This window comes from Triplophysa rosa, linkage group LG16 (genome assembly GCF_024868665.1).
Source record: "Triplophysa rosa linkage group LG16, Trosa_1v2, whole genome shotgun sequence".
NCBI lineage: Eukaryota > Metazoa > Chordata > Actinopteri > Cypriniformes > Nemacheilidae > Triplophysa > Triplophysa rosa.
In genome coordinates this window covers 20,479,820-20,503,234 of record NC_079905.1, presented here as the reverse complement: position 1 = coordinate 20,503,234, position 23,415 = coordinate 20,479,820, and the positions used below count along the sequence as shown (strand labels likewise).

General features: G+C 39.1%; 3 protein-coding genes and 1 long non-coding RNA gene across 12 annotated transcripts in view; 1 reads left to right on the top strand and 3 right to left on the bottom strand.

Annotated features, from left to right (window-relative positions):
- Positions 1-8,074, bottom strand: part of epb41a (erythrocyte membrane protein band 4.1a) — a 65,097-nt gene extending 57,023 nt beyond the window's left edge. For all 9 annotated transcript variants that reach the window (XM_057353983.1, XM_057353981.1, XM_057353989.1 and 6 more), the window contains exon 1: positions 7,946-8,074. In XM_057353983.1, the coding sequence (XP_057209966.1) occupies positions 7,946-8,059 (114 nt within the window). In that variant the 5' untranslated portion in view covers positions 8,060-8,074. The remainder of the gene's footprint in view (positions 1-7,945) is intronic.
- Positions 8,075-9,338: 1,264 nt separating this feature from the next.
- Positions 9,339-10,554, bottom strand: LOC130567513 (transcriptional regulatory protein AlgP-like). The gene is made up of 2 exons (XM_057355693.1): positions 10,510-10,554; positions 9,339-10,370 (listed from the first exon to the last, which is right to left on the bottom strand). The coding sequence occupies exons 1-2, from the start codon at positions 10,552-10,554 to the stop codon at positions 9,339-9,341; spliced, it is 1,077 nt and encodes a 358-aa protein (XP_057211676.1).
- Positions 10,555-16,640: 6,086 nt separating this feature from the next.
- Positions 16,641-18,153, top strand: LOC130567318 (uncharacterized). Its single transcript, XR_008964570.1, has 4 exons — positions 16,641-17,044; positions 17,447-17,542; positions 17,686-17,842; positions 17,943-18,153. It is a non-coding gene; the product is annotated as an uncharacterized LOC130567318 (long non-coding RNA).
- A 5,227-nt stretch (positions 18,154-23,380) lies between these two features.
- Positions 23,381-23,415, bottom strand: part of LOC130567512 (transmembrane 9 superfamily member 4-like) — a 4,599-nt gene continuing 4,564 nt past the window's right edge. Inside the window, exon 13 of the mRNA XM_057355692.1 lies at positions 23,381-23,387. Coding sequence (XP_057211675.1) covers positions 23,381-23,387 — 7 coding nt within the window. The remainder of the gene's footprint in view (positions 23,388-23,415) is intronic.

Genomic DNA, 23,415 nt, shown 5'->3' with positions numbered 1-23,415 from the left:
TCAAATAAAGCAATGTTAATTCTGTTCCTAATTTGTTTCTTTTTATATCAAAAAGTACCGATAAGAACACTGTTAAAGTACAGGACCGATAAGCAGTATCGATAAGAGTAGTAATACCGTTAAAATCTTAACAATACCCATCCCTAGCTGGCGGCCATCTAGCGAGCGGGCTCTGGACTGGTGGCCATCTTGCAAATAAGCTCTGGCATGGCGGCCATTTTAGCACCAGAGGGATCTGGCGTGGCCACCATAACTGAGGAGCCCGCCGGCACAACTCCCCCCCCAAAAGAAAATGTTTAGGAGAAGCCTCCTTAACTTCGCAAAACGTGTAGGGGGACCCGGACACCAAAAGAGCATAATGCAGAAATTGTAGCGACTCTCGACGACCATAACGGATGAGGTGACCTTGTAAAGGTTGATTAATTCCCTCACAGAAAAAGTCTATCAAGACACGGTCCGGGAACTCTGACAGAAAGGCAATGTTCAAATAAGTTCTGATGTGGTCCTCGAGAGAACGCTTACCCTGGCAGGTTGATGAGGATAGCTACTGGATCCATGATGGGCCAGTCGTTCTGTAACAAAGAGGGTTTAACAGGGTAATCCAAGCAAGGGTTGTGGATCCATTTGCAGCTTTGAAGTAGTTTATTAAATAACAAAATAAAGATCAAAACAAAGAAACTCGTAATCCACATGGCAAACTGAGAACTAGAAACATAACAAAAGATCTAACGGGACAAGAACCAGATTAACCCAATACAACGACTGACCCAGGACAAATAAAACACTAGGGATATATGAAGAATTTGGTTCCAAAATGAGATAACGCTTGTTTTCAAATTGTTTTCAAAAATCATGTTTTTTTTGTTGTGCATTCCAATTACTATCAATCAAACTGCAGTTGGTTTGTTTTGATTTAAGTCATAATAACTAAAACATACAGCTAACTAATAAACACAATAAAAACATAATAAAACCAGTGATATTTGAATTTTTTTTAAATGGAGTTATCTCATTTTGGAACCAAACTCTTCATATATATATATATATATATATATATATACCGTATATATATATATATATATATACATGGCATAACAAACTGGCAAACGAGGAACACCTGACAATAATTAAAACGGACCAATAATCAAACAAACTACAAAGATCTAAACTGACATGGGAAACAGGAACTCAGGAAATTAAACTAAAAGTCCACACAACACAGGAAATCATCAACAAATCATAACAGTGTAGTGTAGAGCCTTTTGATGCTGCGATGAAATGTAAATTTGGACCTTAACCAAAAGCCCCCCCCCCCAAGTCCATTATATGGAGAAGAACCCTGGAAAGCTTGTTTTCGACAGAAGAAATAAACACACGGATGGCTTATATGACACGTGGGTGAGTGAATTATCATGACATTTTAATTTTAAAGTGACCTACTACTTTAAGCCCTATTCAAAAGGGATTAGTTTATTAGAGATCTCTGTAAAATAACTGTTATGAACATCTGAAATGTTAGTATGGGAATCTTTTAAATCCGGTATCAGGTAAATCAGGTAGAAGTATATTTTTAAAAAATGGTTGCATATTGATTTTCCAAAATTAGCATTTTGATTTTAAGGCATTGACAACAACATGTCAGTTTGTGGCCATGTGAATAAATTAGCAAGGTAAGGAGAGGGTTTTATCTGTTTCTGTCTGGGACTCTCTGAGTCCAGTCAACTATCTGAACACAAAGGCAATTGTCTCTGTCTTAGCATACTGTGAAAAATGGAAGGGCAGACACGAAGACGAGCAGAATGAACCAGCTCGATAAATACTTTCTCCTGCTCTTCAATTTCACACTGGTAACGTTCAATATTTAATATAGCCTAGAATGAACTATAACTCCCATTAAGCTACAGACAGGTGCATTGTGTTTCATTACTCTGATCGTGTTCATCTCTAAGACCACTTTAGGTCTCCTAAACTCTATTTGCAAAAGATAATAGAAAAATGGTGTGATCGTCAAGAACATGTTATGTTAATCAAAAGCCAGCCACACCAGCAGTATGGTACTGATAGATATTTTTGATAGAAGGGCTCCAAGTTCATCCAAAACTGAAAATACTGTTGTTTTTTCTCACCCTCACATTGCTTCAGACCTGTACAGCTGTCACTCCATAGGATTTTGTTTAACATCATCTTTTGTTCTACAGAAGGTCATTTGGAACAACCCAAGGATGATGAAATTACACAATTTCTCCATTTAAGAATATAAATATAGTATAACTTTTTAAAACTTTTATAAACCAGTATACAGTATGCATTTTAAATAACACAAGTAGCATGTGTGCTGTTTTAAACACATCAGTCTGTACAGTTACGACACTTTCTTTCTTCTGCAGAACACAAAATATTTTTATAATTGATAATTATTTTAAAGAATATTTATTGAAACACAGTGGTACCCTTTCACTCGCATTGGTTTTGTGTCCATACAATAGAAGTGAATGGAAACAGCTGTTGTTCGGTTACTAACATCAGTTTAAAAAGACAAGAGGGTGAGTAAACTATTAAAAAATCTGAATTTTTGGGTAGACCTGGGCATTACTCACCCAAATTCATATCTCGCTATTTCTGGGATGAATGGCAATATACAATATATATCCCAGTATGGAATAAATGTTTACTTGCAACTCAACGCCTTGTGTAAAATTCCCGTTTTTCAAACAGCTTATGATCAAAATAAATGTAAAGGCAGGGTTTTCCTTTCTGTTTAAAAATATTAGCTTATAACATATAACAGTGTGCTCAGTTTTAAAAACACGCGAGTTTGTTCGCTCATGGTAAACAATGTGTTTGGTGTTTAAAGACGAGACGCAGTGTTTCTCATTCGCTTCATGTGAAACTTATAGTTTTGTCAACTGGAAGCACAGGCTCACACAGGGGCCCTGGGCTTTTTGCTGGAAAGGGGGAGGAGACTAGCAGCTCATTTGCATTTAAAAAGACACACACCAAAACAGCGTGTTTTTCCTTCTATGCAAAATTGGACATTTAGGACATGGTATGATGTATTAAATTTGATCAAATTTGATTTATATAGCACTTTTTGTAAATGAGCATTGTTTCAAAGCAGCTTTACAGAAGAAGACTGGTGAATTTTGAGCTGAAACTTCACCAACACATTCTGTGGACTCAAGATTTATATTACACTTTTAAACTCTCCCTTGTGGTGAAAATCAAGTTTTTAATGTTGTATGTCTATGTTGTGTCTTTAATATGCTTTAAAATAAACCTTGTGCAAATTCATAATTTAAACCATTGCTGAGTATTTTCTCAATAAAACTTGTCGTTTGAAATTGTTTTTAACGTCATAAATCTGTAACCAATCTCATCTACACTTCTGACCGTGTGGATCAGCAGTTCCAGTTAAGCCATATAAGGATGGCACATAGACTCAGTGCTGAAAACTCTTGTGTGCATTAAGAAACTGGCTTTAGCAGCGTCTTGAACTACAGAATGTGGCATCTATGTACATACATATCAATGGTTTGAGCTGGTGAGATTGAGTTGAGGCGGGGACTAATTTACATATTCGTATCGTCAAAACTGGTGAGACTGAATGGAGGCAGGGACTAATTTGCATCTTTATAAACGGAGTAAGTTATAGTCAATGTTGAGAGCATTCTTGAATCATTTTTTACAATTTGTTGCATAATACCATACAGTCTTACACAAAGAAGTGTTGGAGGGCAATTATTAGAACAACAAAAATCCCTGCTGATCCCACCCATCCATCATTACCATCTCATCTGCTATTCTGCAAGGAATTGCAGTGTTGTCAAAAAATGTTGATATTTCGATTACGTATCGATACTGAAAAATCTGAAACGGTTCCAATACGCATGTCTCACGTATCGATTGTCACGGAATACGTGGCGAGAACCCAAATGCAGGCAGGCAAAGACGGGGTTAACAAAACAATTTATTCACAAGACAAAAAGACAAAGCAAACACCCACGATGGGGATATAAACAAGAAAACAAGATAACAGGAAGCAGAAAGGACGTAGACTTACTAAGACTAAACTAAAATAAACAACACTGGACAAAAGCTAAACTAAAGACTTACTAAACTCAACTTGACAGGGGTTTTCACAGACAACAGGAACACAGCACACATGGCAGACGAAAGGCACTCGACGAAACCTTACACAACGTAATACACCAGCACAGGACAATGAAACATGAGGGTATATAAAGGGAAGACAAACGAGCGATAATTAACACAGGGCAGGTGTGGGTAGTAAAACACTCAGGGAAGGATAACAAGGAAACGATAGGAGCAGGGCCAATGACGAGACACTGGAGAGAACGCATAATATTGTCAAAAGGACAATAATATGTTTCTCTCCACACATAACCAAAAGCTTTGTCATGGCTCTGCTACAGCACCAAGAAAAACATGACTAAGCACCTCCAGGTGCTCACCAAGGGGTAGACGGACGAGACAAGACAGACTGGGAGACAGACAGGACAAGGCAAAACAAAGAAAACAAAATCAAGGGCAAACATGACAAGACAACAACAGGACTTGGGTGGGACATCAAAAATAACAAACATGGGAGGGGGGGAGGGGCCAAACCAGGGCCCATAGGGGGCAGTCCATGGGGGTAGGGAGAAGTCCCAGTCCCCGGCTGCGCTCGAGGGCGCGTAGTCCTAGGGAACTTAGGGGGAGTCCTGGGGGGACAGTCCTTGACCCTGGGGGTCTCCCCGGGGCCGGCTTGGCTGCCGGACTAGGGACCGGCTGGAAGGCCGGCTGGACAGGGCTTGACGCCGGCTGCAAGGCCGGCTGTACAGGGCTTGACGCCGGCTGGAAGGCCGGCCGCACCGGACTGGACGCCGGCCGCACCGGACTGGACGCCGGCCGCACCGGACTTGACGCCGGCCGCACCGGACTGGACGCCGGCTGGACCGGACTGGATGCCGGCTGGATCACTGGACTGGACGCCGGCTGGATCACCGGACTGAACGCCAGCTGGATCACCGGACTGAACGCCGGCTGGATCACCGGACTGGACGCCGGCTGGATCACCGGCCTGGACACATGACTGGACAAAAGACTTGACACAAGACTGGATGCCGGTTGCACCGGGCTGGATGCCGGCTGCACCGGACTGGACCCTGGACAGGACATCGGCAGCACCACCGGACTGGACGCCGGCTGCATAACCGGACTGGACACCGGCCGCACCGGACTGGACGCCGGCTGCACCGGACTGGATGCCGGCTGGACCGGACTGGATGCCGGCTGCACCGGCGTGGATGCTCCTCCGCTGCGCCTCTCCCTCCTTCTCCGCACCATCGGATCCATTGCAGTTGGAACGCAGGGATTGACGAAGAGGAACCAAGATGAATTCTTCTTCTGTGTGACAAGCGAGTGTCAGAATGCATAAAGTTGCGCAGCGCCACCTTGTGTACCGGGGAGTTTCTGTTTTTCATTAAGCGCCATCTATGTAAGGGAGTGAATTTGCACGTTCCCTCTGCTCATCGCCAGTGAAAATCGTTTGGATATGAACGCCGAAAAAACGCTGGCGATAAGAGCGTGCGATTAACGTCCCGGTCTGTGCATACCTTTAATGTTAAAAAAGATGGCCAGTGCAGAGTCTCAGTACTGAAAAGTCGCCAGATGCGCTTAGTGCACGCTCGTTTACGCTTCCCATGTTTACCATAGCGCTATATGTATGTGCGCTGACCAATAATTTCGTTCACTCGTTTCATTCGCCCTGGTTAAACGTTGTTTATGTTGGAAAGGTTGCCAGTACTGAGTCTCCGCAACAATTCTCATGTTTAATGCACGCGTATGTCTTTATGCGCGCTCATCAATGATTTTATCCACTCGTTTCATTCGCTCCGGTTAAGTTGATGTTTGAAATAACAGCGGTGCAGCTCAAGTCTCCTCAACAGTCCTCGCGTGTGATGTTTTCGCATCCGTGTTTACCATAGCGCTCTATGTGTGTGCGCTGTTCAATGATTTCACCCACTCATTCGCTCCGGTTAAACGTTGTTAATGTTAGAAAGATGGCCAGTGGAGTCTCCACAACAGTTGCGTTAAAAGTTTGCGTTTCTGTCTCTAATGTGCGCTGATCAATGATTATATGTAAGCCGAATTAAAATTTGTTAGTCATTTATATGTATTAACTAACATTAACGAACAATGAATGAGCAATACATTTGTTAAGTATTTTTCCATAAACTAAAACAAAACTATTTATGTAAGATCTTTTTTACTATTTTAAATAGTAAATGTGTAAGTAAAATTAACATTAGATTAACAATGAATAAATAATATAAAAATATACCTAATTGTAAAAATAAAAATAAAAAAATTAGGGCATTAATGTTATGGCAGTTTTTTCCGTGGTATCGAAAATGGATATATTGAATATCGATCTTTTTTAGGTATTGAAATTAAAGTTAGAAATTCCTGTGACAACGCATGAACATTTCTCTTAAAAAAAGGGTTTCCCCACTACAATCTGAATATTGAACATCATAAAGCAAGTATATCACAAAACTGAATTTTTAAGCACATGCACTTTAATATTATATAACCTGACTATACATCCACACATCCTGAATACACCCACTGGGTGTTTTACATTTGTTAAAACATGGTATATTATTTGTGTTGCCTGTCATGTCTGCTATGTTTTATCACACGTGAAGTAACTGGTCAATAAAAATCTCTAACCAAACCTTTTTTAAATGTACTTTCCATCCTTTACGCTAAGTTCTGTGCTGGTTGGTAATTTCAATATATAACATCATGTGACTGTTATATATTGTCCACTCTATAAGCTTGTATTTTCTGGGTTTTGACTAGGGTTACATGGATTGGTAAAATACAGTGAAGTTTGGTCCCTTAGTAAGTTTGGTTTGATTGCGTTTCTCTGCATAAAGAATTTACATTTGATTACCCAATGACTCAAGTGCTTATGTACCTCTGCTTTCGGTTTTTATCTGAAACAACCATGGTAAGGTCAAATAACCAAGACAATTATTTAATAATAGTGTCACCCTCACCCGCAAGTACCAACCTCCTGACCAGAACACCAGGGATAGATTACATCGATCCTGGAGTGCCAGAGGGTTGGAGCTAAAATCTGCAGGACAGCGGCACTCCAGGACTGACGATGCCTATCTCTGCACCATGCACAGGGGATCCCACTGACCACTTTCGGCGTTCACAGGGAATTCTTATGACCACTAAAAACTGCACAGGAGATCGCGCTGACCACTGCACCCATACAGAGGATATCCCATGACCACTAAATCCCTAAATTACACCAACCTTTGCACCGGTACACTGTAAGAGTGAAGTCAACCTATTGATGCCAAAACCAGCTGTAAATCTCAGATAAATCTCAGGTTAAAATCGAATAAACACTACTGTGTTTTACTGTTCTCTCGTATTTATTTACATTCAAGCGAAAAACGGTCATCTATAGAGGAAGAGTTTCCCGGTAGATTCCTAATTTTTAACGCTGCAGCGCTATAAACACCACAATAATAATGCATACATGCCCTGGCTGGAACCATGTGCCATAAATAAAAAAATTCTTTTTTTCATTTTTGAGCTGTCCGCACGGCCTCGCACAAAGCTTTGCCACAACATTTAAATATTCAAACTAGTCCAAATGAGAGAAAAATTGAAAGAATAATGCAGCAAAAATAATATCAGGTCATCTCGATCGATGTTTCGTCGCTGGGTCCATTTGTTTTAAGCACGCGCGGATGCTGCTGACGCATCGTGCACTGCTTGTAACTATAGCAACATTATCTGTCAATCACACTTACCTCAGTCGCAGCGCCATTACTGAACCAAAATAACGACACTCGTGAGAATTAAATTGATCCTTGGCATCATTTCAACCCTTTTAATAACAGTGGGCGTGTTTTACCTCAGGCGACGGAAAGGCGCTGTCGTCTGTGCTGGCTCTCTTGTATAAAAAATAGTGGCATTTGGTCCACACTGCGCTCCTCCGTAGCCTACAGTACGTAGAGAAACGTCGCATCACGCGCACTGAGTTAAATTCACGATTCCTCTTCTGGAGACGTGGGTGGTGTGATCTGGTGTGGTTAATAGGGGAGTGTATGCTTTAATCCTAGAACGTTGATTACAGTGTTCAAAATGTGTAACTTTATTTAAACACAGGTTTAAAAGTGGGCTTGAACCTTTCAAAGAAAGTCTCCATCTGCATTTTTTTTATTAGAGATTAATATATGTAACAAAAGTGTCAGGACTCTGTCCTTCCTGTTTTCGAGTTCTTTAACTCTATGGACAGGGTCGTGATAGAACCATGTCCTGCGGGTGTTTTGTGTGGAGACGCGTGGCTTTTGTTTACTTTTTGCCACGTGTCCTCCGGTCTTGTCTCATAGCCCCGCTCTCTTGTTTCCCTGATTCTTTCCATGATTGATTTATCATCGTCACCTGTCCCTCGTCTCTGTAATTATCCTCTGTGAGTTTTTCCCTATTTAATGTTCCCCTCAGTCTCTAGTTTTTGTCGGTTCATATTGTTCTATTGTGTTCGTGTCGTGTTGATTACGTGTTTCCCCTGGGCTATTTTCTTGTTGGACTTATTATTTGGATTTATTCTTCGTGAGTACTTTATCCCCGTTCGGGAAGTATTTTACTTTGTTTTCGTGTTTTGTACAGTTTTCCCCATCGTGGGTTTTTTGTTGTGTTTACATTTATTAAAATCTTTTGTGTTACCCGTACTGCTGCCTGCATTTGGGTTCTGTCTTCGCACGCCCGTGACAGAATGAACCGACCAAGAAAGAGCCCAGCAGGCATGTACACCCACACTGGACGGTCCCGCCAGACTCGTCACCCCGGCGACATTCGCCAGATAGACGCCCATATCGAGGTTTACATGGAGGATTTCCTCAGCGCCGCAGAGAATGGGATTTTCGGAGAGGAGGAACTGGCAGTGTTATTTAACCGCGGCCTCAGGGACCCTCTATCACCAGCGGAGATGAGGAAGCTGAGACCGCTGGACTTCGACGTCGTTTGGCAGCACGCTTCGAGTCACACGAGGTCCAGGGTCTCAGGCAAACCCAGCTACCCATCTCCGCTGGACACCATCTCAGAGGGTCATGCCTTGCAGCTCGGGGTCCTCGGCATCGCCACACCTTCCGCGACCTCTCCATCTCCAGCTAGTCGCCGGAGTAAACGCGGACGGAGGGAGTCATGGGACTCTCCTTCTGACGCCTCCTGTACGGAGTTGGTCGGGCCATCCACTGCTTCTCTGGAGCCGGCCACACGTCTCTTGAGCCGGTCCAAGAAGAAGAGGTCTAAGAGGGGGTCGCGGTGTTCCTTTCTCCAGTCCGGTGTCCAGCCGGGGACCAATCCGGTGCAGCTGCCGGTTCTCCAGCTGGTGACGCAGCCGGCACTTCAGCCGGTAACGCAGCCAGCCTTCTCACCGATGACTCAGCCAGCCTTCTCGCCAGTGACGCAGCTGTCTCTCGAGTCTGGTATCCAGCCAGCGACCAGTCCGGCGCAGCTGCCGGTTCTCCAGCCGGTGACGCAGCCGTCTCTCGGGTCCGGTGTCCAGCCGGCGACCAGTCTGGCGCAGCTGCCAATTCTCCAGCCAGTGACGCAGCCGGCACTTCAGCCGGTGACGCAGCCAGCCTTCCCGCCGGTGACGCAGCCGGCTCTTCAGCCGATGACTCTGCCGGCCCTCTCGCCGGAGATTCAGCCGGCCTCCTCGCCAGTGACGCAGCCGGCCTTCCCGCCGGTGACGCAGCCGGCTCTTCAGCCGATGACTCTGCCGGCCCTCTCGCCGGAGATTCAGCCGGCCTCCTCGCCAGTGACGCAGCCGGCCTTCCCGCCGGTGACGCAGCCGGCTCTTCAGCCGATGACTCTGCCGGCCCTCTCGCCGGAGATTCAGCCGGCCTCCTCGCCAGTGACGCAGCCGGCCTTCCCGCCGGTGACGCAACCGGCTCTTCAGCCGATGACTCTGCCGGCCCTCTCGCCGGAGATTCAGCCGGCCTTCCTTCCTGCCTTCCAGCCGGCGTCCCAGCCGGTGTCTCAGCCGGCTCTTCAGCCGATGACTCTGCCGGCCCTCTCGCCGGAGATTCAGCCGGCCTTCCAGCTGACCTTCTCGCCAGTGACGCAGCCGGCCTTCCCGCCGGTGACGCAACCGGCTCTTCAGCCGATGACTCTGCCGGCCCTCTCGCCGGAGATTCAGCCGGCCTTCCTGCCTGCCTTCCAGCCGGCGTCTCAGCCTGCCTTCCAGCCGGTCTCCCTGCCGGCGTCCCAGCCGGTGACTCAGCCGGTCTACCAGCCGGGGACTGGGACTTCTCCTTACCCCCATGGACTGCCCCCTAAGGGCTCTGGTTTGGTCCCACCCCCCCTCCCATGTTTATTATTTTTATTGGCACACCCCAGTCCTTTAATTGCTGCCCTTATGCTCCCTTTGGTTTGTTTTGTGTTGTCTTTGTGGTGTTTGTCTGTGTGCTTTACTGTTTCGTCCCGCGGAGGTTTCTCCCTTGGAACGCCATGAGGCATTTCTTGGGGCGGGGGTTCTGTCAGCACTCTGTCCTTCCTGTTTTCGAGTTCTTTAACTCTATGGACAGGGTCGTGATAGAACCATGTCCTGCGGGTGTTTTGTGTGGAGATGCGTGGCTTTTGTTTACTTTTTGCCACGTGTCCTCCGGTCTTGTCTCATAGCCCCGCTCTCTTGTTTCCCTGATTCTTTCCATGATTGTTTTATCTTCGTCACCTGTCCCTCGTCTCTGTAATTATCCTCTGTGAGTTTTTCCCTATTTAATGTTCCCCTCAGTCTCTAGTTTTTGTCGGTTCTATTGTGTTCGTGTCGTGTGGATTACGTGTTTCCCCTGGGTTATTTTCTTGTTGGATTTATTATTTGCATTTATTCTTCGTGAGTACTTTATCCCCGTTCGGGAAGTATTTTACTTTGTTTTCGTGTTTTGTACAGTTTTCCCCATCGTGGGTTTTTTGTTGTGTTTACATTTATTAAAATCTTTTGTGTTACCCGTACTGCTGCCTGCATTTGGGTTCTGTCTTCGCACGCCCGTGACACAAAAGCACCAAAATTATTAAAACACCCACTGCAGATGAGCTTGAACTGTCTGCCTGTCTGTAGACAACATAAATGAAAAAACAAAATGCAGCAGTGTCTATGGCATGGCAAGCGATTTTGTCATTTAATCCTTGACGTTTACTAGTATCTATTTTTAGGCTACTAGTGCTTATTGTTTAGTTACTAGTAACTATTCCCTTAGATACTAGTACTTATTCATTAGATACAGTACCTAAATATTAGATACTAGTGCTTATTTATTAGATACTAGTGCTTATTTATTAGATACTAGTACTTATTCATTAGATACTAGTACCTAAAATTAGATACTAGTGCTTATTTATTAGATACTAGTACTTATTCAATAGTACTTAATCATTAGATACTAGTACTTATTCATTAGACACTAGTAACTTTTCAGATCAAAGATATCCCGAGCTTAATAGGCACTAGTAGTTTTGTAATGTAAGTGTATGCTCAGTATGCAAATACCATGATGAATATTAACGAAGCAATGTAATACAACAGGAAATCAGAAAGTAAAATACAAATTAAAGTTCATAAAACAAAGAACATATGGCTTATAGACATGATGATGTTGAGCCAGCATCGTGATTCCAACAGATATTTCACTTTCTTCATGTGACGCGCTGCAAGCTGCAAGTCACGTTGTAAACACATACAAACAAAGCTAACTGCATAAAACCTTCACTGTACAGATCAGACTAGCCTGACTTTATAACTGTAAAAAGAAGACCCGTGTCGGCGCAGTCCAGTGTATAAAGAAGACACGTGTGTCTGCGCAGCTCGCGTTATATAGAGACGCGCACCACTTTATAAGTCTTTATTGAATATAACATCAGAATAACTGTGGAGCTCGCGCTGTATAAGATGATGCGCAGACCCGCATGACTTCATAACTGTATAAAGAAGACGCGTGTCTCCGCAGCTCGCATTGTATAAAGACGACGCGCCTCACTTTATAACTCTTTTATAGAATATAACATCAGAATAAGAATACAATCGCCTCACAACTGTGAAGCTCGCGCTGTGTAAAGAAGCTGTTTCTCTGCACAGCGCGTGCCAGACGCGCCTCACTTTAACGCCCAACCCTAAAGTAACATGAAAATGTGACAACAATGTGGTTAAGACTTTTACTATGAGAACCCCACGATGTATAAAAAGCTGAACGTGCGCATACACACGTACACACACACAGTAGAATATGTACACTTAAACTACCATGTCTCATACACGTTTTTAATAAAAGGTAGTTATTGTATTAATATAAGCTTTTTAACTGATAATACAATTTTATTTCTGAAACGAAAATATTTTTTTTGTAATTAATTTTGAGATTAACAAAATTTGAATCGTTTTTATATCACGTTTTTATTAATAAATATACATTTCTTCTTTAATTTGAGGCAGTAATAATTGCTCATTAGGCCCCTATACTATTTATTCAAACACATATTAAATAATGAAGACTTATTGAGGCAAAATACAAAAATTGAATATTCAGCTAAATCTAATGAGATACAGACATCCGTGCTAAAATAAAACATAGAGACGTTATAGAAATTCTACTGGATTTAATGGTTACAATGAGAATTTATTGATTGTGATGGAAATTATAATGGTCTCTGTGGGTCTTAGAGATGGAACAATTATCGGTTTAATGGTTAACCACATTGGAAATTTCCAAAAGTTAATATTAACATGTCATTTTTAAATGATTAAACCATACCAGATTACATTTTGAAACCAGATCCATGTGGAAAGTCATTGGCCCAGTCAGAAACAAATACACCACCCTTAAGACCACCACACCGAAGGGGCCACTAAAGGACAACCCATACCTCACTTGACAAGATGGTGACAGTTTGTTGTGCTCTTTGTAATATTTGACTATCCATTGTCCCCACAGAATAGACAGACAGTAGTTGTTTACCACAATGTAACATGGATGAATGTTCCATCTTTGTATTTATTGTATTTATTCATGTTTGATTCCTATGATTTGTTTAAATACTACTCTGAACTACAACACAGAACCAATTATTATATATACAGTTGTTTTCTGTGCAATCTATGTCATTTTAATATGTATGTTTCAGTGTTGTCAGATGAATTTGTACACAAATACATAACCATAAGGATAAAAAAACATAGGTTCTGAGTACTCTGAATTTATTTCTGTTTATTTTCCATTTTCTGAATATGTACTACAGACAAAGTTAATGCTTCATTTTTACTTAAACATACAGTACATGTATAAGAGACATTTGGCAAATTTGTCATCTCAGTAAAATGGGTCACAAAGTTGCAAACACAGTAAGAGATTAGTTTTGGCAGCTATTGTTTGACATGTGACATTGTTTTTTTGGTATCATCAAACGGGATGCGCTGTATAAATAGTTCTTGACAATCACAGTATGTTACCTCTGCTACACACATTTGGGCTTAGACTTGATGCATGTAACTGTGATTAAGCTTTAGGCTCATTACACCTTCCTCAGTGACAGAACCTTGAGTCTTCCTCAGACAGAACCTTGAGTCGTTTACACATTCATGTAGAGTGTGGTCTTTTGCACTGAAAGGAGACTTAATCTATAACACCATCACCACACCATCTGGTGATCCACCGATCCATGGCACCTCTGGGTTACTTATAAATCCAGATGCTGCAACGTGGAGGTCTGCTTGGAGGTCCTGCATCGCCCTCAGGTACGATTCTCTGGCAGTGTCCTCGTTTTTTAGACCCCATCTGATTAAAACAACCCAAAAGATAGACATTTTATTTTAAATATTTTGGAGTACAATTCCTAGTTTTAAATCATTCCTATACTTATATTAGGCATATTAAAAGTAATTTAACTATTAAAATAGCTATAATTATCACAAATACCTGCTGTGGTGTGAGATGCAGCTTCTCAAAGGTCTCGGCACCCTCCTCCAGCAGTGCGGGCAAATCCATTTCAAGCCTGGGGCTTGCATAAAGAGTGGTCAGAGGTGTTGGCAGATCAAGTAGTACAGTCTTGGGCATGTATCTGATGAAATGGCCTTCGATGACTGACAGGATTGCACTTTTTTTGGGCTCTGCTTCTTGGCCTTCACTTTGGAGCTGTTTATAACAGAACGTTAACTCATCAGCAGATGTGCAGTTTTATGTGCTGCAAATTGTCTTGAGTTGCAACAATGTGCCATCTCCACTGTCCGTTCCTCCTATGGCAAGCCGAATTAGCTTTTAAGGAATTAGCATTCTCAGGATATGAATTTTTGATATCAACAATTCAATTTTTACTAGTAAAAATATAATTCTTGATATCAAGAATGGAATTTCTACTAGTAACAACTGCTGTTTTTGATATCAGTAAATACATTTTCACTAGTAAAAATGTGAATTCTTGATATCAACAATGACGTCATCACTCGCAGAAATGTGTATTCTTGATATCAAAAATTGAATTTCAACTAGTAAAAAACGTAATTTTTGATATCTGTAATTGCATTTTTACTAGTTAAATATCACAATAGGCTGCCATTCAAATTCAATTTCAGATATCAGTAATTCGTTTCTTACATGTTAAAAATCTTATTTCAGATATCAGAAATGCAATTCTTACTAGTAAAAACCACCATTATTGATATCAACAATTGTGTGGTTACTAGTGATAATGTCTATTTTTGATATCAACAATTGAATTACTACATGTAAAAATGCCAATTTCTGATATCAATAATTAAATTTTCACTAGTGACAATGTTAATTCTTGATATCAATAATGTGATTGTTACTAGTAAGAAAGCCATTTTAGATATCTACAATTACTCTCAGATTTATTGATATCAGAAATCTATTTCCTGATATCAGAAATACCAAATGCAACATGTTAAAATTCATTTACAGATATCAAGAACGAGCATTTCAACTAGTAAAAATTGAATTCTTGATATCAGAAATTGGCATTTTTACATGTAAGAAAGTAATTATTGATATCAAAAATTATATTTTTACTAGTAAGAAATACATTGTTGATATCTGTATTAGGAATTTTAACTAGTAAAAAACTACTTTTGATATCTATAATTAGATTTATATAGCTTTGGTATGGCAAGCCGAATTAGCTTTTAATCATTCTCAGGATATGAATTTTTGATATCAACAATTCAATTTTTACTAGTTGAAACGCTCATTCTTGATATCTGCAAATGAATTTTAACATGTTGCATTTGGTATTTCTTATATCAGGAAATAGATTTCTGATATCAATAAATCTGAGAGTAATTGTAGATATCTAAAATGGCTTTCTTACTAGTAACAATCGCATTGTTGATATCAAGAATTAACATTGTCACTAGTGAAAATGTAATTACTGATATCAGAAATTTGCATTTTTACATGTAGTAATTCAATTGTTGATATCAAGAATAGACATTGCCACTAGTAACCACACAATTGTTGATATCAAAAATTATGTTTTTTACTAGTAAGAATTGCATTTCTGATATCTGAAATAAGATTTTTAACACGTAAGAAACGAATTACTGATATCTGAAATTGAATTTGAATGGCAGCCTATTGTGATATTTAACTAGTAAAAATGCAATTACAGATATCAAGAATTACATTTTTTACTAGTTGAAATTCAATTTTTGATATCATGAATGTACATTTCTGCGAGTGATGATGTCATTGTTGATATCAAGAATTCACATTTTTACTAGTGAAAATGTAATTAATGATATCAAAACAGCAATTGTTACTAGTAAAAATTGAATTGTTGATATCAAGAATGATAATTTTTACTAGTAAAAATTGAATTGTTGATATCAAAAATTCATATCCTGAGAATGATTAAAAGCTAATTCGGTTTGCCATACTTTGGCGCCATTTTAACATTTAAACATGTAGTTGTTGATATCAACTATGAATTTATCACTAGTTAAAATGCAAATTCTTGATATCAGGAATTGAATTTCTACTAGTAACAATGGCTATTTTTGATATCAGTATTACATTTCCACTAGTAAAAATACGAATTCTTGATCTCAAAAATGACGTCATCACTCGCGTTTATATGTTCATGATATCAATAATATAATTTTGACTAGTAAAAAACATAATTATTGATATCTGTAACTGAAATCTTACATGTAACAAAGAATTTAGTACGTGTTAAAATCTAATTTTCACTAGTGAAAATGGTCATTTCTGATATCAAGAATTCCTTTTTGGATATGTGCATAGTAATAGGATTACACTGTAAAAAGTAATAACTGAATCTACTTAAGAGGATCTTGTAAATTTAACTGATTTTGTAAACTTTGTTGACTTTACTTGATTATGTTGTGTTAAATGAACTTTTAGGTGGATTCAAGAGTTAAACTAAACAATTTAAGTACACTGTACTTTAGAGCATCGAGTGAGTCTTACTAAAGGCCTGTTTACCAAATTTGGTGCCAAAGGTGTTATTAAAAATAATACATTCCATAGTGAATACAACTAATATATATATATATATATATATATATATATATATACATACACATACACATACACATACACATAAACACACACATGCAATGTATGTTCTGATTCTTGTCTTTCTCACAACCAACAACGAATTATCTTAAACAACCAATAGGATATAAGCTTATTGCAAGCCCATAATGATCGATATACGTCATCCTCATTGTATCAGAGTTTGAATTTTATAGGGCCTCTGTAATTAAGTTCCAGCATAGAACGAAACTTAATATGCGTTCATGTATTGTACTGTTTTTGTAACGTATTCAACACATTTTTGATCTCACGTGGCGGAGTCTATGCGCGTGCGCATGCGCAAAGCGAAAGTGCACATGCTAGCACAGGTAACCGCCGTAGCCGATGGAAGACAGCGAGGCAGAGACGAAGAACTTCACGTCTTCATGATCTGGCAGCACAATTAGGTATGGTGGCGACCTTCTCATGAATCTCGTTCTAATCGTGTATTTAGTCGTCATTGTATTGAACATAATAAGTTAAGTAAAAAAGGATTACGCGGATAGATGAAGAGGCGCTAGTTTTCCGTCTAGTAACTTAACGTTAACGTTACTCTCTAACCGCCATTTGAGACCAGTGACTAACAAACTAAATTACAAACGTCGATTTTCACCGAATATTTGATTTTATGTACAGTTTGTAAACTATCCTAATCCGTGGTAAGTGTGTGGGTCATCAATATTGATATGTAAAAACCACGCAGCTTACTTTGCACGTGATGCTATTTACGAATTATGATTGTTCCGTTAATAAGTAATTGTTCATTGTAATTATTTTTTCCTGTTTTGTTTTTTAAATTCTGACGACAGATGTTGAAACACTACAGTAGAAAAGAACTGATGGAGAGGGAACCTGCTGTGAAGGATACAGTGGAAAGGTGGCCAGCACTCTTTATGGAGTGTCAGGTTAGTAAATATTCTTGTATTGTATTGGGTTCATATTGTATCATTAACTTGTTCTATAGAAATAAAAGAGCATAAAATGAAATTCATACTTTTACATTTCAGTGAAAAGTGAATGCTTAATTTGCGGATTGTCACTTTTTTAGATTCTGGCAGAGTTCACTCTTATATCTGGCAAAGACCTACAAACCGAATTATTTCTAGAACTGGACCGTTGACATCTCAGAGCCAAAGGGGGAGACATTGGCTCTAAACTTAAGAAGATTCTGCAACAGAATTTCAACATTCAACATTGAAAATAATGTAAGCTCCACAGACTCCCAAGTTCTTTGCATTTGCAAGTGTTGTTTGCTCTGTGTTGTGTGTATGCTATTAAATAATAATTTTTAAAATAATTTTTCAGAAATCTGACATCATTGGGAGACGAACAGCAGTTCTTGATGGCCTTCCACTCCTCCTTGGAGAAGACCCCACTGATTTTTACAAGACATGTATTGTAAGTAGTTTTGTCTGTTTTGTTCTGGTATTATGGGGCTTTGGCACTGCAGGAACGATTTCATAGTTCTGGGAAGATTTGGCGGAAGTACCTTCTTTTTGTTGTTCGCACCGCAGGAACCGGCCGGAATTTTAGTTTAGAGGAACACTTTAGCTCCTTCTCCTAGGCAGGATCTAAACCAGCAGGACGCGAACGATCCGTAACGTAAGCAATCGCTGACAGGTCAAACTTCTGTTGTTGGTTGTTTGTCGTTGTTCAACGGACGCGCTTAAATGACATCGCTGTCGACCATCTTACGTCACTAAATAGTACCTTTTGCCGTTGCAAATACGATTGAGGGAAAACTTAGTTCACGAACAAAAGCCACATTTACTCGTTCTGGAACTTTGCCTTTAGTAATGCAAATAGTTCTTGAACCAAATATTCCGGACACAGAAACAAAGAATGGAATAAGGAAAAGAGAAATATAAATGAATTATTTAGAAGGGAAGAAAAAAATTAGATAAGTTTAGATTAGACAGTGCGATTGCAATTAGATTTAATTTAGCAAAGTCACGCCTCATCATATTCCGTGCAGCACACACTCTAAATTTAAGTACAACATTCCTTTAACTATAGAACCCTCCACTGCCTTGTAGTCTAGCAGATGCAATGTGCGTGTGAGTTTCTGTCCAATAGATGGTTAGCTCTTGGCAATTCTGCTTATTTGTCAGGTACATTAACTGCATTTTGATCAGTTCTTTTTTTATACTTTTCTGAAATGAAAACTCAAAAAAAAAATAAGTAGGCTAAATGCCTTTAACTGTTCCTGCCTAGTCTTAACAGATGCAATGTGCGTGTGCATTTCTGTCCAATTTTACAAGCATTGAGAGAGACAGGGCTGTGCACGTGCTTGTCCGTTGCCCTGTTTTGTTTGATGTGCCGCAAGGTACGGGAGCCATGAGCTATGGATGAAAAACATTCGGTGAGACAGGCTTTGCCAGGGCTCTTCTGAATTGAGAATAGCAAAAATGCATCATAGACGAATTAGAAACTGTGCAAAATAACATAAGTATGTAAAATTATTTCTAGTGTAGCCTACCTAAAGCAGAACTGATTGGGGAGAACGGAGGTGCACTCGGCTCAATAATAGGCTAAGACTGTCTGTCACAAAAAGTGTGGTCTTGCTTTTGCTCTGGCACAGACTTATATTGATATTTCTGATATCGCAGCCTTTTGGATTTGCTAATAACATTTCAAAACGCTTTTGTGATCTGCGTAAAGAATGTGTTTTCCCCTAAAAATTGGTGTGAGATTAGGCTACCTGTCCCACGTTGCAAAGTTTGGGAACTTCTGATTATAATAAACAAGCAAGTATGCAGGGGAAACTTAAAAAACTTTATTTTCACTTTTTATTGCATACTTTCGGTAATAAAAGGAGGACCCTGCACTGCACCAGCATAAGATCTGACATTAGATCTGGGGATTTCACCCTAATACTTCAAATGTTTTGAGCAGTGTACTAAAGGTATTTTAATATTTCAATTAAACTTGTTTATTATTATATCTAAGTCTATTATTGTAAGTTACAGCCCGTAATGGTCAAATGCACATAATGTAGCCAAATTATAAGTCCAACACGAAAAGGGAAAGTCCACAGCAAAACAAGTAATCCACAATGACACGAACGGGGGAGCACAGAGGAGTCTACAAAGTGAAAAATACAAACAATGAATCGACCAAGACTGGGGAAACAACAGGACTATATAAAGGGAACCACTAACGAGGGATAATAATAAAGGGACGGTGAAGGACAGGTGAGAGGAATGAAACACTAATGGGAGACTAACGGAGAAACAAGGGGGCGGAGCTAACGAAGACAGGAGGACATGCGGCGAAAGTGACAACAAAGCCACGTGTCCCCACACAAAACGCAACATAAACACGCAAGACGTGGTTCTGTCACGACTCCGTCCAGTGAGCATGAGAGCTCGTAACAGGAAGGACAGAGTCCTGACAGAGATTACATTTTTCTCATCTCAGGAACTGATCTTAAATAAATTAATAAAACAAGTAACATAAGAAACATCTTCATATGGATGTTGTTCCTACATTTTTTGCCTGTAGGTGGTGTAAAGGTGTAGTGTGAAAAAAGAAACACACCCATTAATATTTATTAACTCATTACCATTTGCATTTTTACCTGTAGAAATTGTGTTTCTAGATATCTGTAAACATATTTTTACTAGTTAAAATATTATTTAAGATATCAGTAATTAAATGTTTACTAGTTAAAATTCCTAATACACATATCAACAATGTATTTCTTACTAGTAAAAACATAATTTTTGATATCAATAATTACTTTCTTACATGTAAAAATGCCAATTTCTGATATCAAGAATTCAATTTTTACTAGTTGAAATGTTCATTCTTGATATCTGTAAATGAATTTTAACATGTTGAATTTGGTATTTCTGATATCAGGAAATATATTTCAGACATCAATAAATCTGAGAGTAATTGTAGATATCTAAAATGGCTTTCTTACTAGTAACAATCACATTGTTGATATCAAGAATTAACATTGTCACTAGTGAAAATGTAATTATTGATATCAGAAATTGGCATTTTTACATGTAGTAATTCAATTGTTCATATCAAGAATAGACATTGCCACTAGTAACCACACAATTGTTGATATCAAAAATTATGTTTTTTACTAGTAAGAATTGCATTTCTGATATCTGAANATTATGTATTTTATATTATTATATATATACAGATCCTCCAAAAAAGCACACACTGGACCTTTAAGGGTAAATATTAAGTTATCTCACACAATGGTACATTATATTTAAGTATCTTAAGTATACATTTATTACTTTTTATTTTACCATCTGAGTGTAGCTGACCCTTAATTCATTGCACGCACTGCATGATAAATAAACTAAAGTAGAAATAGATGTTTTTTGGCTATGGGAAAAAGCTTGAAAGCTGTGCCAAAAATGGTTTACAGTACAGATTGCTTTCCAAACCTGTGCACATGCCACACTTCTGCTTATTTATTTTTTAATCCTGTTAAATTTACAAAATAGATAGTAATGGTGCATGAAAACGAACTAGAATATTTCAAGTTTCTTGGATGCAGAAGTTGCATAAAAGTATTTTCACCTTGTAAATGTTGCTGGTAGTCATCTAACGCTACATTAAATTCCAGTCATGGTTGACTTCAAAATGCAGCATATGCTGGACTTATTAATATGATGACTAATAGTGTTGAATCAATAATTCAATTTACTTTTTGCTTCGGACAGATTCAATTACAAGCCACGGTAACGCCTTATATGATTCAGAGCGAGGCAGTTAATACATTTAACAACCACACGCAGTTGCTTGACAAGTAGTTTTTCTTTATTTACAAACATCCTCTTTAAATTTACTTTTTGTTTGTGGGGTACATGCTGTATTGAATGTCCCATCCTTTTTAAAAAAATTATTACAAACCTGTATGACTTTCTTTCTTCTGCAGAACACAAGAGAAAAAATTTCTAAGAATGTTGGTAACCAAACAACCCCATTGACTTCCATTGTATAGGCACAAAGACACTGAAACATTTCTCAAAATATCTTCTTTTGTGTCTTGCAGAAGAAAAAGTCATATACAGATTTGAATGAATTTCTTATGAATTGATAAACACATGCTTTTCTTTTGTCTTTTCAAATTCGATGGATTGAGATCCTAATGGATACTCACAACAGATGCTGCTTTTACAAACAGCCCATCATTAGCATAACACTGTCCATTGGAATGATTTAGCTTATTCTGACTTGTTCTTGAGTTATTTCTGTTTGAATTACATGTGCGTCTAGGGATAAACAAACAAGCGAGAAAGATTTTAAGAAAGTCTGGCGTGTGGTTGAAATTTTGATAATATATCATTTTCGTTTTGTTGTCCACCAAACCCACTGGACGATTAAACCGAGCAAACAACAAGCAAACAGACAAAGTGTTAGTTTAATGGTTGTCATTCAGTGCGTGTAAAAGGGCGTTTCACCTGTCCTGTTCCATTCTAAGTGCCCGGCTTTACGCCCGCCACGGACACTTTGATAATGATGTTTGAAGAAAATGGATATTTAAAGACCTTTCTAAAGGACAGAAGACGATTTTAATGGCTGGGTATGTAAAAAGTTCCGCGCATATGGACGCAAAAATATGAATTACGTAAAAACAGATTTGTAATCAAACATGAATAAAATGTTTGTATGTCGGCTGTTTTGTAGTGTTGATGGCCAAGTAATCGGACCACAAAGTAAAGTCTAGGCATTATATTTTACTTAATTTTATTATTACTTACTTAACATTTAACTGTATGTGTTAAAAGATTAAACAAAAACCAATGGCTTTTATGGTTGTATATATATGCATTGCTTCTTTGTACATGGAATTGATTTATCTGTGCTTTTCAGTTCTCTTTAAGAAACCTCAAAGAGCTCAGCTAACCCGTGATGTAATTGAACAGAACATGACCGCATTCCTCCACCAAAATCAATGACATGATCAGGACAGAGGTTGATAGAGAGCCAGCCGGTTTTGTTTACTTGTTTAATTGGGAATAAAAATCATTATTTCCTTTTTGCTATAGGCAAGCTTGTGACAACATCTAACGGAATAAAAGGTGACCTCCCTGAGAGCAAGGAAAGGATGCAAAGTCACCATTTCAAATAAACCTATAGATTCTCTGACATCCTGTCATCTATTTCTGTACCGCTGTCACACTGTCAAAATAAAATGTAAATGCAAATGTGTTGGCAGCGTGTCGCAGTGTTTCTCTGGCCTGTCCACACAGGGCATAACTCATGTTAACCATGGTATTCCAGTAGCCTTGGGACAATGAAGGGGTGGAGAAGTCAGCCTTGAGCCACACACTGTACACTTCAGGATGTGTGTAATTGAAATAGCTTATGTTAGTCTAAGAAACAGTTTTGCCTTTAGGGACTCTGAAGGAAGCTTTAAGGATGATTCTTCTGCCAAGCTCAGAGATCCAGTGTACTAATATTGAACTAGTGAAAATGAAACAAGGTGCTAATATATGATTATAAACAAGGTGCTAATACTGTTTATGGTATAAATTAGTTTGTATTTTGGACTTAACGTAATTTATTTTTCCTGTCTGTATTTTATATAGACAAATACAATAGATGATGTTTTGAATGAATTTTAGAAACGCACATTTCACCCGTAGATAAAATGTCAAACATTTTACCAAATTGGCTTGCAATTTTTGAATTCAAAGTACATTATAACATAACATAACGCATATATTGAACAATACTATATTAATATTAAAACGACACAACACATTTCACTTTCTACAAAAAATGATAAAATGCAATTTTC

Excerpts from the sequence above, each read along its gene's own strand:
- LOC130567513 (XM_057355693.1), bottom strand. The coding sequence starts at position 10,554 with ATGCCTCATGGCGTTCCAAGGGAGAAACCTCCGCGGGACGAAACA. Across the intron at positions 10,371-10,509 it reads AACCTCCGCGGGACGAAACA|GGGGCAGTCCATGGGGGTAA; the intron begins GTAAAGCACACA and ends CAGAGCCCTTAG.